The sequence below is a fragment of the Polypterus senegalus genome, chromosome 1, assembly GCF_016835505.1.
Source record: "Polypterus senegalus isolate Bchr_013 chromosome 1, ASM1683550v1, whole genome shotgun sequence".
Taxonomy (NCBI): domain Eukaryota; kingdom Metazoa; phylum Chordata; class Cladistia; order Polypteriformes; family Polypteridae; genus Polypterus; species Polypterus senegalus.
This window is the reverse complement of record NC_053154.1, coordinates 100,248,595-100,265,170: the sequence shown is the minus strand read 5'-3', so window position 1 is coordinate 100,265,170 and position 16,576 is coordinate 100,248,595. Positions and strand designations below refer to the sequence as shown.

The window sequence follows — 16,576 nt, the reverse complement described above, 5'->3', positions numbered from 1 at the left end:
ACCTGTGGGCAACTGACCAAAAGAAACCTGTAACTAAAAGAACCTCACCAGCCTTAACAGAGGTCCCACCTTTACACAAGGTATTTTGTTTGGGAAGGGCTGCACATTCACCCCCTCACAAAAGGTGGCGCGCTAGCCTATAAAACACAGTCTTGACAATATTGTCGCGTTTTCAGACAAGGCGTCCAAATTGAACACCGAGTGATCTACTGCGGGTGAAAGATTACCAATTCCCCATTAGGCGTTCCAACGGACAATATCCAGGTTTAAAAACTAGTCACAAATTATATCAAATGTGTGTTGGCTCTTTGCATAAACAAATATGTTTAGAACTCCGGCAAACGTGGTGCACGATTAAAATTTGTGTGCCCGTCTTGTATAATCCTTGTCACCATACAAGGCTTTACTCTTGAAGGAATGCAAACAGTGAAGAATTGACAGATTTCTGTTGTTTATATTTCTTTTTCCATTAGAAACATTAGTTATTTTTTGTGCAAAGGAAATATTGCATCAAAATTTGTTTCACAAAAAATGTGACACGTTTTGGCAATAACATTTGTAGGAATCTTCAAAATTACAAAAGTGGAAAAGAAAGAGTCATGAAGGTGTTAAACATAAACATAATATAAAAATAGATATATTTAACAGTGGATTTAAAACAGAATTTAAAGCACATAAAAATTAATGACAAGTTAAAGCACATTTCATAACATTAAAGAACAATGGTGTGATCATCACCTTGCAGTTTTTCAAACGGTTTCAGTCTGTACAAGGACTAATGATACACCACCCACTCGCTACTGGTATTTTTTTCTGTCATTATGCTGATAACATGGATAAATGGATTTGTAAATCCTACTTCATATGTTGCTAAATTCAGGCCTGTGGTTCTTATTTGGCTGCAGGTATTCTTTCTGAATAGTCTGACAAGGAAAAAAAAAATTATAGTAAAAGAACGCAATGTTTTAATTTTACTGGTTGCTAAGAGATTTTTGGTTTTGATTTGGTCAGCCAGCCAAGATCAGGGGTTCATTTTAGTCTCTACACTTTCAGTTACAGCAAATGGTAAACTCTTACTATAAAGCAGCAAATTACCAAGCAGACAAAAGTGCAATTAAAATATCCAGTATACGCCCACTGTGAATGACAAGTATTACAAGCAAAGTAAATACAATTCTGTTGTTATCTAAAAATGATAAATCTGTTCTGGTAGTTTTGGAAAAAGGCCAAATTCCTCCCGATTTTTTTAATGATGAAATTGCATTAAATGGGTATAATTAGGCAAGAGCAAGAGCATGCAGTAAAGGCTGAAAGTAGATGCTGATTGTCAAGTGTGGGAACAACACGGTGCTCTCTCAGATTAGGTTTGACGACAGGGTGTATACACATGATCAGTTTAAGGCAGAGTGATCACAAAAAAACAAATATTTTAAAAGAGAAGTTTCTATTTGCTGTCATCAAGTCTGCCACACAGCTAATTTGACATCATGCTGTATTCACATACTGAGAGAAAGCACTCTTTGAAAATGTAATCTTTTCCAAAGGAAGAACATAAAAGTGAAAATTTGCAGAATAAAATCAATGGCATTGGATTAGGCTCATTTCAAAAAGCTGCTGGGATCTGAAGTCAAGCTGCAGCTGATTTTGAAATCAATAAACTGTCAACTGCTGATACTTCATCACTCCAGGACAGCCCAGTACATTTGGTCCCAAAATGAACTGCTTAAAACCTGCCATTTTCACAGCCCTAGTGTGCTCAACAGACTTCATCAACAGAATACCAGGAGAGAGGTGACCTGTACATTATATGACCATATTCTTTGTCTGCTGGTGGAGATAATGAAATCAGGGAGCATTTCACCAGTCACACCACAGTTACAGTATATAAGCACAACAGTCAATCTGCATCAGTACACAATCACTAAACACTATGGTATGTTAATTGTTCCTTTTTAAATCCTTATTGAAGTCTGTTTGTTTCAGTATGATATGCATCAGGTCTCCTTCTACCCACTTGTCCTATAAGTGCTTTATATATTTTATGGCCAAGCCACTGAGGACTTAATGAGGACTCACTGGCCTAATTTCAATAGTTGGTCTAGTATGGATGCAAGATCCAATGGAAATAAACAAAAAAAACTCCAACAGTAGCACCGAATGATCTGAAAAGAAAATCTGAAGTGTACAGTAATAATTTTGCCTGATTTTAAAGAGGAAATCAAAGTATTTCATGGTGGCATAATAAAATGGTTGTTTTTAAAATGGTTTTATCTACAAGTAAATTGAAATGTTCAGAATAGATTATGTCCATCCAAGTGGCCCACTCAACATTAAGACGTGGAATTATAATTGTTAGCAGTTCTGGTCAGAAGAGACACTTTTGTCAATTTCAAGTGCAATTAACAGTTTGTATTTAAAACAGCCTCCTGCAAGCATTTTCTTTAGTTATTAATACTGTTGATGGTTTTACACAAGAGGTACAGCAGTCCACCGTGTTGTCTTATTTGCAAAGAGCATGATCAGGCTTAGCTTCCACTTGAAAAAGGTAAGCAGCTGAAGGCATTTTCGGGAAGCCAAGATTGCTTGATCTCAGAGCATGTCCAACTAGACAATGGTTCAACAAGAATGACAGTTTCATTCATGGACATCCCATATCTCAGATAAAAGAGGTGGAAGCTTCTTGTCCTGAAGCCGTAGGGCAAAAACCTGTTCAGAGTGGACGCTGCTAAGAGTGCGAAGACTGACCAGCTTCATCAACATACGGGGGAACATCAGGCTGTCCTGAAATCAGGAGAAAACTGACTTATTATGTTGCAGCACCAGAGGAAGACAGACATAGTTAGGACTGTGCATATCCATCATTCAGGTTATTTAAATTCTATTAAAAGGGATCACCTTTGTATCTTTTAAGTGAAAGATTTTTTTTTCATAATCAAGGCAAACATTTTCCCCTGGAAACATGCATTATTAACTGAAGACGTTTTTCTAAATAAAAAAAAATCTCTCATTGTCCCCAGCAATAGCATGTCCACTACGGCACCACAAAATCAATTAAATAAATTTAAAACTTACCAAATACATACAATATTCTCAGGCGTGAATTGGATGTATTTATCTACATCTTGTAAAGGTATATTTATGGAAACATTGCCTACGTACATTGCTTAAACAGAAAACATAATTTGTGTTTGCCAGAATTCACTACTTTTAAAGATGTCAAGCTTCTTACTTTATTCGCCTATACAAGGGTGAGAACCTCCTATAGTGCATTGTTTTCCAACCTCGCTCCTGGGGGCACACTGTGGCTGCAGGTTTTTGTTCCAACCATATTCCTAATCAGTGACAATACCTTATAACACTGATCTCATTTAATTAGCTGGTATTATTTTTTTTATTCTACATTCAGAAAAGCACAGCAGCATGATTTTTACAGTTATAAAATATTTAGAAATATTTCTGCTTTTGCTATAGATTTAAATGCTTAACTCTCTTTTGTTGATTTCATTATCTTTTGCCCTTTCTCTGTGCAGTTTTTCCCCTTCATTGTATCTTATTAATGACAATTAAAAATGAGCAGAGCTGACACCCAGGCAAACAACACTGAATAAATCAGCAAAGACTGCAACTACTTTAGCATCAGACCCACTAATTAGTAAATAATGGATTAAGTTAAACAATTAGAACACCTAGAAAAGTAAAATGAAAATCAAGATGAAAATACTGTTAAAAAAAAAAAAAGTTATTCCCATATAACTGCTTGGTACATTTTAATATATATATTTCTCTATTATTAAAAAATCTTGGAAGGAGACGATATGTGATTTTCTCAGAAACACTTTAACATCCCACAAGATAAGGCAGTGAAACAAAATGGCACCTGCTGCACAGGCCTTTACAAGATCGATGTACAGCGCGACAGGCATAACCAGGAGCTCGGCAGTAGCAGCACAGCAGCTGATTCAACTGCATCTCCTTAGCGTGCGTTCAGCACCCCCTTCGGCACAGATGCAGAGACACAAAGTGGCTGGCTTATAGTGCGCCCCTAGGGGGGTTTTGCGCAGCGACGCAACCAGCAGGCACAGCACCCTAGTATATATTATATATATTGTGAGGGATTGCCGGCTGTGTATCCCGGCCAACACCCCCAAACCGCCAGATGGAGCCATCCCTGCAACATGGAAGGTCCCCGAATTCCAGCAGGGCATCATGGAACTTGGAGTTTTTCATCACAGCCTTGCTGGATACCATGGGGGCCACTGGAGGATGCTGCAGGGAGGCCCAGGGACTTATACTTTCCTTATAGCCCGGAAGTAATTCACAATCGTGGAAACAGAAGAAATGATATACTTCCGGGCTGAAGAAAAAGAAGTTTTACCTGACCCAGAAGTGATGGATAATCACATGGACTGAGAGCTCAGAAGCATTTCTGGGTCAAGGACTATAAAGGACTGTGGGAGATCCCAGACAGATGAGCTGAGTTAGGAGGCAGGGTGGCTAAGCGTCTGGGAGTGGAGGATTGAATTATTGTATTGTTTATTGAGTATTTGGGAGTGGAGGGTGCTTTGTGCACATTATTATTATAATAATTAATTATTTGGACTTTTATCTGGTGTCTGACGTAGTGTCTGAGGGTTCAAGGGAGCGAGAGAGCCTTTAATCTGTCACAATATACTGTAGATTTTAACTAAACTTAGTTTTCTAATTTCTATATTATAGGGGGTCCTCGGGTTACGACACAGTTCCATTCCTACAACAGTGATGTATCCCGAATTTTCTTGGTGTTTTGTCGAAACACACCCTAGCCCAAGTCACTTACCTATCCTAACACATTTGCAAAATCATAATCTAGAACATAAAAACACAACTAAGCCACAGAAAAAGGAAAATGACATAAATATACTGTACTGAACACTGTACTGTAGTAACATAAAAAATGACAAAAAATGAGTGTAAAAAAATTCCTTACCATTATTCCTTCTGATCTCTTTACAATGTCTAATTTCACTTCCTTCGTAATGGCTTTCCTCTTCTTCGAAGCACTACCACCTAAAGACTCTGACTTTCATTTAGGAGCCATGATAAGAGCCACAGTCGCCAAACAAAGCCACACAAACGCAACACTTCCTCCACACGCAACAAAACTACTTTGCCAACTCCCTCACTCATATGCTGCGTTAACTAGTTTGTCCAAGTAGTCTGTAAGTACGACGCTAATGGCATAAGCCAAAACACTCATGTCTCAATTTTTTAAGTTTTTATGGGAGTGTGCATTGTAAACTCGAAACGTTGTATGTCGAAACGTTGTAACCCGAGCACTCCCTGTATTCCCAAAACACAGAACTTGGGAAATAACACGTCACTTAATTAGCCCAGGAGTCCAATTAAAAACAGAAGCTTGTTGGAACAAAAACCTGCAGCCAGTGTGACCCCAGGACCGAGGTTGGGAAACACTGCCCTAGTGCATGGTTACATGCATCTCGTTTTTTGAATGATCTGTTCATATTTTTTGATAATGATTTGAGTACTCATTACATTTTCCAGTGAATTTTACATTTTTCTAAAGCTTTAGACAAACAAGCTCTTCTTATATACTTTAGATATATCCAATTATGAAGATAAATTAATCAATTCACATCATTGCTAAAATTAATTTGTATGTACCAGAATACAAAAATGAGGAGTTTCAACAGATTGAAGACTGGGGGTGAGGGCCGGGGATGGAGTTAGAGAGTAAAAGAATTGAAGACACAAAGTGAGACATTGGAAAATTTACTACCATTATAGTGAGGCTCGGGACATCTGTGCAAAGTCGCTGCATATGTGAAAATTCTAACCGAATGTCTAAAACAGACAAATACATTTGCTGCAGAGAATGGTATTTTGTACCGTTTCCATTGAAAAACTTACACATATTCAGCAACAACAGCCTATTTTCTTACCCACAAAATTAAACAGGAAAAAGCAAATGAAAACTGAAGGATGAAGTAGACAACCTCCATTATATTTAGCTAATTTACTGATTTAGTTACCAGCAAAAAACAAAAATGGATAGTGCTAAGACTTCACGGCTCCCTTCTAAGTGCCACAAGCTGCAACTTAGAAGTCAACGGAAACTATAGACACTACATTTGTTTTATATAATTTTCACATCTCAGGTATGCATATTTTAGAACCATTTTTTCTGAAAGGCACAGTTGTACTGAACATCTACAGGCATGTGTTTTAATTCTGTTACAGTGGTCCTAATTAGCCATGTAACTTCATTTACACTATATTTAACACTTTACACTACATCATGGGCTGCATTAATAATGGAGATGAGTCAGAGTACAGGAAGGCTGTGGAGGACTTCATCTTGTGGTGCAGGGACAACAACCTGCAAGTCAATGTCAGCAAGACAAAAGTCTCTGTGGCACTGTACAAGAAGGGCCGGAGCAGACTACACTTCATAAGGAGACTCCGGTCGTCCAAAGTATGCAACAAGCTGCTGGAAATGTTCTATCAGTCCATAATACAATCATAACAAACTTATCTTAGAACGAACCCTATATACAAAGAAAGCTGCTGTGGAAAACAGGAGAATGGCAAAATTGGATGGGGGAACTCTCTTGGAGCACTTTTAGCCACAGACTCATTCCAACACAGTGTACTAAGAAGCACCTCTGGGGGTCTTTTTGCCAACTTCTATCAGGCAATTCAATGCTTTCACCCAATGTACCAGATACTAATTTTATTTATTTAATCGACTGATTGATTGATTGGCTGTATTATCTATCCCATGATTCTGTATCCTTGTTTTTTGTGTTTCTGCTGCTGTATGCATCTGAATTTCCATATTGAATTAATAAAGTTTATCTAATATAATGCTGTTTACATAAAATCTCAATACAGAATAGTTGCTAGGCACAGTGAAGTCAACATGCATCTTTCCCCTGGGAAAGACAGTGCCAAGAGTTATTTATTAAAAATAAGTTATTTCCAACTTTATTTTTTATCGTAAACATCTCTCTGAAATGTGGTTGTTTTCAGAAGTCAGAACCTTTGCTTTATCGAAGTGAGCATATTTGAGAGCTGCAAGGCATATATGACTCATTTCTCCTGGTACCCCACAGACCACCATCTTAAACCACTGGGGGTGATGGATTTTATTTAATTGTGCTTTAAATTATTCTTTACTTAAGAACACAAGCTATATGCTAAAAAATAATTGGCCATCAAAAAGTTAGAACTTACTGCTTAACATGCTGAGAGAAATAGAAAGGCACAGACTGATCAAGAATTGTAAATCTGACAGGAACAAACATTGGTTAGTGAAATGATACAGAAGTTACTCTTTTACATATTGAGAAAATAATTCTTGGCACAAGTTTACCAAAAGTAGTTGAAATTAGCTGACAACTACTCACTTTTGGTCTCTTGATACGAATATAGGCATGAAGTGCATCCACATATGGCTGCTGTAGCCTCTCTACCAAATCATGATCCTGTACATTTGGTCTGTCTGAGGAAAATGGAAGGGAAACACTATAATATAAACATCTAGTAACACCATTCTTAAGTCTAAGCCAGGCTTCTTACCTGCAGAAAAAATGTTGATTGCAATGAGCAGTGCATACTCTGCTTCATCAAGGTGTAGCTCCTTCATTCCCTTGGAAAATTCAAAGATGGGATTGATGAATTCAAACTGCAACCCTATTGATTAGGACAAGGAACTGGATCAGATGCATCTCACAGAGCAATGAACATCAATTACTTTGTACATGCAGGACAAAAGAAAACTAACACCTCAAAGACTATATGTGTCATGCCGGGCAAAGACCTGAAAACCAACCTGCTTTTGCAAAGTCATCCTTATTGTAACTAAAGTCCTTTAGAAAAGTGATGCTGTCAATAGCTGGATCATACCTCCGAGACGTCTCGAGCAGCATAATCTAAAATAGTGCAAAACAGAACAATGAGCTAAGAACAAGAATTAGTCAATCCAAAAAAGTGATGTGAAGTGCACTGTTAAGATTTAATGTTTTTAGTTTTTACTTTTTTTTTGTGTTTTAGTAACCATCGACATTTATGACAAGTATCTTGTATGAACAGAAGTTTTGGGCTCCAATATAAAATTACTATGAAAGTTTTCTATTACACTTTTTAAACAAAAATATTTTAAATTTGTCCAAGCTGGCCTTGTTATCTCTCCTCAACAAAACAAATGCTCACCAACACAACAAAGGCATACTGCTCTGTGAACCTTAGTATAACTAACAGACAACTGCCAGATAAAATAATAACAAAAGTAATGTACACTTAAGGCAGTAAAGTTGCATTCCTTTTTGTGTAGTCTGTTCTTCCCTAAATTGGTTATTTGGGGCCATGCACTTAATGTGTGGTGCATATTGGTTTTGTAGTGCTTTTCGTTAATCTGTTTTGATTTTTAATTCACCCCACTTTAAACAATAACTGTCAAAAATGGAAAAAACGCTGATGTAAATAAATGTGTAGAAGGTGGTCTACAACATTTGAAACTATTGCATATAATGCAGTATAGAGGAAGAATGTAATTTCACCATACTACTGTTCTACATTTTAAAAGAGGCTGCATTATTTCAGACACTTACTGGCAATGTGTTTTGTGTCATGTTGGCTGATATTGCTGTGTCAAAGTAGGACTTAAAAAACTACAGACAATGACATGCAGTTGGATTTTTTGGTATCCAATACTACAAAGATACTGGGATTAACACATAGTATGTACACAAACATACTCAAATTAAAAAATAAACTTTTGACAGTTAATGTTTTTAATTATTACAGTATCTTTTATCAATGTTGTGTTGTCAGCTCAACACAATATATTTTGGGATTGTATTTGCATTGCACAGACATTGTATAGTATATAGTGTATAGATGCAGCACAATTTTACTTAAAGCTTCTGGCTTGCCAATCATAGCATGTTTTGTCGGTCAGATATCTCTAGTTCTCTGTGGAGGGATGGGTGGGACTGAAATTTGTTCTGTGGTAGCAAAATGAAATATTTAGACAGTAGGCAGGAAGAGTATAAATAAATAAAGATTTACTATGTTTCCTTGTTTCCTTGTCTCTCATATACTGTTGCTGTGTATAATGTTGCTCTTATAGGGCTCATACTCTACATAATTATGTACTGTATCATTACAGTTCATGTTATCAGATTATTAAACATAAAGTAATGCAAGTGTTCAATTAACGTATTAAAAGTTATGTGATAACCAAAAAAGGTAAAGTTAAATGATAACCATTGCTTTATGTCAAAAAAAAAAGAAGCTCTGCCATCCCCATACTTTCAAATGATAAACTCTGCTTACCTCCTCATCCAATCTGAAACCTGGAATAAATTCTGCCATGATCACACTTATTTTAAAATAGGATAAAGATCTAGCTGATTGTTCTATTTATCACCCAATTTTATTGAGAAATTCAGATGCAAAATTGCTAGCAAAACTATTACCTAGACATCTACAACAGGCTATTTTAGAGCTAGTCCATCCTGGTCAATCTGGTTTTATTAGATTCCATTATACAGCTGATAATATTAGGCATCTACCTCATATTTTGGATGTAGCTCCATCTTTGTCTCAGCCAACAGCTATTCTTTCAGTTGATGCAGAAAAATCTTACAACCAGATTAATAGGAAAATTATCTGGGAGATTATAAACTTAATGGGCTCCGATGAATGTTTTCTTAATATGGTTATAACTTTATGCACTTTCCCCAGGCTGTTTACTCTCTCCATTACTTTTTTAATCTTGCTCTTGAAACTTTAGCCATTGCCCTTCAAGATTTACTTCTTCCTGTCATGGTCTGTGGCTCCCCAATATAACATTTTCTTTTATGCTGTGGACATTTTGGTCTTTCTTGAGAATGCACATCCCTGACCCTCTCACATTTACTTAGCTTATTTAGTTATTTTGAAAATATATCCAGTTATGAGATTAACTTGTCTAAATCGGCTCTACTCCTAAATTATCCTTGCAGACAAATGCATTTTCCCTTCAATTAAATATTTTGGTATTGATATCTGTACCATATCTTCAAATTATCAACATATTTTTAAAGGTGTTAAAGAATTGCTTCCCTCCTGCACCTCTCTCCCCTTGTCATTTTGGTCCAGACTAGCAGCCATTAAAATGAATGTGGTTTCTCATTTTAGTTTTATCAGTGTAATGTTGTCGCTCTCCCCTTCTGCTAGATACTGGACTGATCTTTAATATCCTGTTTCATGCGGAGTAATGAAAGTCCCTCTATTAAACACTTATCTTTTATTTGTGACCAGTCCAAGAGTGGGATATCTTTACCAGATTTGGAATTGTGTCACTGGCCATTTGGATCGTTCATTCTTTTTACTAATAAATTTACTAATACCAGCAGCCATACCACAAGTGCTTCAGAACAGGTCGTTCACTACATGCTAAGTATGTTCGGGCCCAGCCAGTACTTGGATCGGAAACCATCTAGGAAAAGCTTAGGCTGTTGCTGGAAGAGGTGTTGGCAAGACCAGCAGGTTGCGGTCTAATCACTTTGAGTAGCAAGAAAAAACAACACCATATAAATGTAATTAATTATTATTATTAATATACCTTTAATGCCTCAAATATTCTTTCTAGTAGACTTTTCTCTCCCTTTTACTATTATCAAGGAGGTTATTCAATTTAGGTACAATTACTGCAGATCTGTATTAGCCTCTTGCTGGATATCCCCTAACTCTTTCTTTTAATGACTTTCTTTTTATATTTTGCTTTTATTTATATTTCTATAGCATGGATCAATGGACAGTCTTGCTCCAACATCAAAAAGTATAAGTCAGTGGTGAAGCTGTCCAGGGTAGGATATTAAGATGCATAGACCACATATGGCTTCCTGCTCTTTGGGTGACTCAAGCAACTACCAACCCTTCAGTTTTTTTTTTTTTTTTCAAAGGGTAAAAGAATGTTAAGGAGAAGAACTGGACCATTCCACATGGCAGCAATGCATTAGCTCAGTAACATTTGTAGGTTTTCATGCATTAGATACTTTTTTCAAGACCCAACACAAAATCTAAAGATGATAAAGGTCTGAATTTAGACTAAGTAAATGCAAAAGTCTCAATTTTTTCTTCATCGTAATGTAGCCTGTTTATATTTTCTAGTTCAGTAACTTGTTGCATGACCCAGGTAGCAAAATGTATGCTTCACCTCATTGACAGATGGTGAAGAATTTTCTTTAAAATTCTTCTGATATTGAGTAGAATGCATAGTACTCTAATGTATATCAAATTGTTTAGATTCAGATGCAGCAAAGCATAGTGCTGGTGTTTCTTACTTTGGAAAGCAGATGTTTTTTAAAATAGATCTAAAAAGCACACATTTTTCAAAAAATATACTTTTTACTCATCTGTCCACAGAAGTCTTAACGGTCATCCAAATGTAACAGTGTAGACACATCGTCTTCTTAAAAATGGCCAATTGCTATTACCTTTCTAATGTGAAAAAATTGAATTAATTGCACATGCGTCTCTCAGATGGCACAATTATGAATAGTGACATTTGATGATGCAAGAGGGTTCTTCTGACTTGATTGAAAACTTTTTCAACTTGCTCTTGGGAAGATTTTGGTATTATGACTCATCTATTTACCAAATGTTTTCCATTTGAACAATGTGTTTGTGGAACCAAGAAGCTTTATACATCTCTTTGTCACCTTTTCCCAAACTAACAGACTTCCATTTTTACTAGAATTTTTGAGGAATTTCTTCTCATCTTGGCATGATTTGCATTTAGTACCTGTCCGCTATCAATTTCATTCTGGCCCTTTGGCCCAACAAAGCTTGCCATTCCTATCCACTTAATTCTTCTAAAATAACATCAAGTCTAGTTTTGAAAGCCTCTAAAGACTTACTGTCTACCATACTACTTGGTAGCTTTCTCCACCTGCCTATGGTTCTTTGTGTAAAGGAAACACTTACTAATATTTGTGCAAAATTTACCCTTAACAAGTTTCCCACTGTGCCCCCATGTTCTTAATGAACTCATTTTAAAGTAACATTCTCATTGTACTAACCCTGAAACAGGGGAAGAACAAACTAGTGTGTTTCTTCGTGCCGGTCCCAAACCCAGATAAATGGAGAGGAATACGTCTGGAAGGGCATCCGTTGTAAAATTTTCCCAGATCAACATGCGGGCAAGAAGACAGATTTCCATACTGGATCGGTCGAGCCTCATGTTAACAATGACTGCCACCAGTATTGTTGGCCAACAGGGTGCTGGCAGAAATTGAGCTACTGTTTGCCAAAGAAGGAGAAGAGGAGGAAGGGAGACGTGTCTGGAGGAAAGAGGAGAGAGATAAAGAGAGTGCAACTGAGTGTAGTAACTTTGAATGTTGGCAGTAAGACTGGGAAAGGGAAAGAGTTAGCTGATATGATGGAGAGAATAATGGTTGATATATTGTGCGTGCAAGAGACTAAATGGAAGTGAAGCAAGGCCAGGTGGACTGGAGGTGAATTCAAATTGTTCTATCATGGTGTGGATAGAAGAAGAAATGGGGTAGAAGTTATTCTGAAGGAACAGTATGTCAAGAGTGTTTTGGAAGTGAAAAGAATGTCAGACAGAGTAATGCAAATTGGAGGTGTGATAATGAATGTTGTTAGTGCATATGCCCTGCAAGTTGGGTGTGTGATGGATGAGAAAGATGATTTCTGGAGTGAGTTGGATGAAGTGATGAACAGTGTACCCAAGGGACAGAAAGTGGTGATTGGAGTGGATTTCAATGGACATGTTGATGAAGGAAACAGTGGAGACGAGGTGGTGATGGTTAGGTATGGTGTCAAGGAGAGGAAGGAAGAAGATCAGATGATAGTGGATTTTGTGAAAAGGATGGGCATGGCTGTGGTGAATATTTATTATGAGAAGAGGGAGAAACAGAGTGATGTACAAGAGTGGAGGAAGATGCACACAGATTGATTATATCCTATGCAGATCAATCTGCAGTCAATCTGAAGGAAACTAAAGACTACAAAGTGGTGGCAGGGGAAAGTGTAGTTAGACAACATAGGATGGTGGTCTGTAGGATGACGTTGGAGATCAAGAAGAGTAGGAGAGAGTGAGGGTAAGGCCAATGATGAAATGGTGAAAGTTGAAAAAGGAAGACTGCAAAGTTGAGTTTAGGGAGGAGGTAAGACAGGCACTGGGTGGCAGTGAAGAGTTACTAGACAGTTGAGCAATTACAGCAGAAGTAGTAAGGGTGACAGCAAGAAGAGTGCTTGGCATGACAATTGGACAGAGGAAAGAGGAAAAAGAAACCAGGTGGTGGAATGAGGAAGTAAAGGAGAGTATACAGAGGAAGAGAAGGGAGAAGAACAAGTGGGATACTCAGGGAGATGCAGAAAGTAGACAAGAGTACAAGGAGATAAGGTGCAAGGTGAAGGGAGAGGTGGCAAAGGCTAAAGAAAAGGTGCATGATGAGTTGTATGAGAGGTTGGACACGAACGAGAGAGAAAAGACCTGTACCGACTGGCTAAACAAAGGGTCCAAGCTGGGGAAGATGTGCAGCAGGTTAAGGTAATAAAGGATAAAGAATGAAACATACTCACAAGCAAGGAGTGTGTGTTCAGCAGATGGAAAGAGTACTTTGAGAGGCTGATGAATGAAGAGAACGAGAGACAGAAGAGGTTGGATGATGTGGAGATGGTGAATTAAGTGCAACAGATTAGCAAGGACAGCTATGAAGAGAATGGAGAATGGAAAGGCTGTTTTTTCAGATGACATACCTGTGGAAGAATGGAGATGTTTAGGAGAGGTGGCAGTGGAGTTTTTAACCAGATTGTTTAATGGAATCTTGGAAATCTTGGAAAGTGAAAGGGTGCCTGAGGAGTGGAAAAGAAGTGTACTGGTGTCACTTTTTAAGAATAAAGGGGATATGCAGAGTTGTAGTAACTAAAGGGGGAAAAATTGATGAGCCATAGCAGGAAGGTATGGGAAGGAGTAGTGGAAGCTAGATTAAGAAGGGAGGTGAGGATTAGTGAGCAGCAGTATGTTTTCATTCCAAGAAAAAGCACCACAGATGCAATGTTTGCTCTGAGGGTGTTGATGGAGAAGTATAAAAAAGGCTAGAAGGAGTTGCATTATGTTTTTGTGGACCTGGAGAAAGCATATGACAGGGTGCCCTGAGAGGAGTTGTGGTATAGTTTGAGGAAGTCAGGAGAGGCAGAGAAGTACGTAAGAGTTGTACAGGATATGTACAAGGGAAGTGTGACAGTGGTGAGGTCTGCAGTAGGAGTGACGGATGCATTCAACGTGAAGGTGGGATTACATCAGGGATCAATTCTGAGTCCTTTCTTATTTGCAACGGTGATGAACAGGTTGACAGACGAGATTACACAAGAGTCCACTTGGATTATGATGTTTGTTGATGACATTGTGATCTGTAGGAAGAGTAGGGAGCAGGTTGAGGAGACCCTGGAGAGGTGGAAATATGCTCTAGAGAGGAGAGGAATGAAGGTCAGTAGGAACAAGACAGAATACATGTGTGTAAATGAGAGGGAGGTAACTGGAATGGTGAGGATGCAGGGAGTAGAGTTGCCAAAGGTGGAGGAGTTTATATACAATACTTGGGATCAACAGTACAGAGTAATGGGGATTGTGGAAGAGAGGTGAAAAAGAAAGAGAGAGTGCAGGCAGGGTGGAATGGGTGGAGAAGAGTGTCAGGAGTAATTTGTGACAGACAGTTATCAGAAAGAGTGAAAGGGAAGGTCTACAGGACTGTAGTGAGACCAGCTATGTTATATGGGTTGGAGACGGTGGCACTGACCAGAAAGCAGGAGACAGAGCTGGAGGTGACAGAGTTACAGATGCAAAGATTTGCACTGGATGTGACGAGGATGGACAGGATTAGAAATGAGTACATTAGAGGGTCAGCTCAGGTTGGATGGTTGGGGGACAAAGTCAGAGAGGCAAGATTGAGTTGGTTTGGACATGTGCAGAGATACTGGGTATATTGGGAAAAGGATGTTAAAGACAGAGCTGCCAGGAAAGAGGAAAAGAGGAAGGCCTAACAGGAGGTTTATGGATGTGGTGAGAGAGGATATGCAGGTGGTGGGTGTGACAGAGCAAGATGTAGAGGACAGGAAGATATGAAACAAGATTGTCAGCTTTAGCAACCCCTAACGGGAGAAGCCAAAAGAAGAAGAAGAAGATGTGTATATACATTATCATCAAAATAATAATGATAATAATGGAGAATTCAAAAAAGTCTGTAGGTTTGTCCTAATAATGTAAATTTAGCTACTATGGATTATTAATGCCAGTAGGTAATTGCATACACGAGTACAGTTTGTATATTTGCTGTCTTAAGACTGCTGTAGTTAAACCCCTACTCAAGAAAAATAATCTTGACCCATCTGCTTTTTAAAATTTTAGACCCATTTCTAACCTGCCTTTCTTAAGTAAAATTCTAGCGAAGGCAGTCATTTTGCAGCTAAACGACCACCTCAATAAACATGCTATTCTTGATAAATTTCAGTCAGGTTTTAGAACAAATCACAGTACAGAAACTGCACTTTTTAGAATAGTAAATGACTTGCGGGTAAATGCCGACAGAGGCCATTTATCTGTTCTCATCCTTTTAGATCTTTGTGCCACATTTGACACCACTGATCACAACATTCTTATAAATCACCTTAGTCAATGGGTGGGCCTCTCTGGCAGTGTCTTAAATTGGTTTGAATCCTACTTGGCAGGGAGAAAATTCTTTGTTAGTTGTGGTAATTACAACTCAAAGACACATGATATCCTATATGGTGTTCCACAAGGCTCTATCCTGGGTCCGCTGCTCTTTTCAATCTACATGCTTCCGTTAAATCAGATTATCTCGGGGCATAACGTGACTTACCACAGCTATGCTGATGACACGCAGCTGTATTTATCAATAGCACCTGATGACCCCGACTCTGTTGTTTCACTAACACAATGTCTTATTTGTGTTTCTAAATGGATGAATAGTAATTTTCTCAAGCTAAATAAAGAGAAAACAGAAATTTTAGTGATTGGCAATAATGGATATAATGAGGTTATTAGAAATAAACTTGATGCATTAGGATTAAAAATCAAGACGGAGGTAAAGAACTTAGGGGTAACTGTTGACTGTAACCTGAATTTTAAATCACATATTAATCAGATCACTAGGACAGCATTTTTTCACTTAAGAAACATAGCATATTTAGACCTCTTATATCACTGAAAGATGCTGAGAAATTAGTTCACACTTTTGTTTTCAGTCGACTAGATTACTGTAACACACTCCTCTCAGGGCTACCCAAAAAAGACATAAACCATTTGCAACTAGTGCAGAATGCAGCTGCTAGAATCCTAACTAGGAAAAGAAAATCCGAGCACATTTCCTCAGTTTTGATGTCACTACAATGATTACCTGTGTCACTCAGAATTGACTTTAAAATACTGCTTATGGTTTACAAAGCCTTAAATAATCTCGCTCCATTTTATATATCGGAATGTCTGACACCTTATATTCCAAATTGTAACCTTAGATCCTCAAATGAGTGTACTGCTTAGAAT

At 37.9% G+C, this 16,576-nt stretch overlaps 1 protein-coding gene across 6 annotated transcripts in view; it reads right to left on the bottom strand.

The window, feature by feature from the left end:
- Positions 1-434: 434 nt before the first annotated feature.
- Positions 435-16,576, bottom strand: part of nr1h3 (nuclear receptor subfamily 1, group H, member 3) — a 55,551-nt gene continuing 39,409 nt past the window's right edge. For all 6 annotated transcript variants that reach the window (XM_039754118.1, XM_039754124.1, XM_039754122.1 and 3 more), the window contains 4 exons: positions 7,832-7,931; positions 7,579-7,692; positions 7,407-7,501; positions 435-2,781 (listed from right to left, as the gene is read on the bottom strand). In XM_039754118.1, the coding sequence (XP_039610052.1) occupies positions 2,635-2,781; positions 7,407-7,501; positions 7,579-7,692; positions 7,832-7,931 (456 nt within the window). In that variant the 3' untranslated portion in view covers positions 435-2,634. The remainder of the gene's footprint in view (positions 2,782-7,406; positions 7,502-7,578; positions 7,693-7,831; positions 7,932-16,576) is intronic.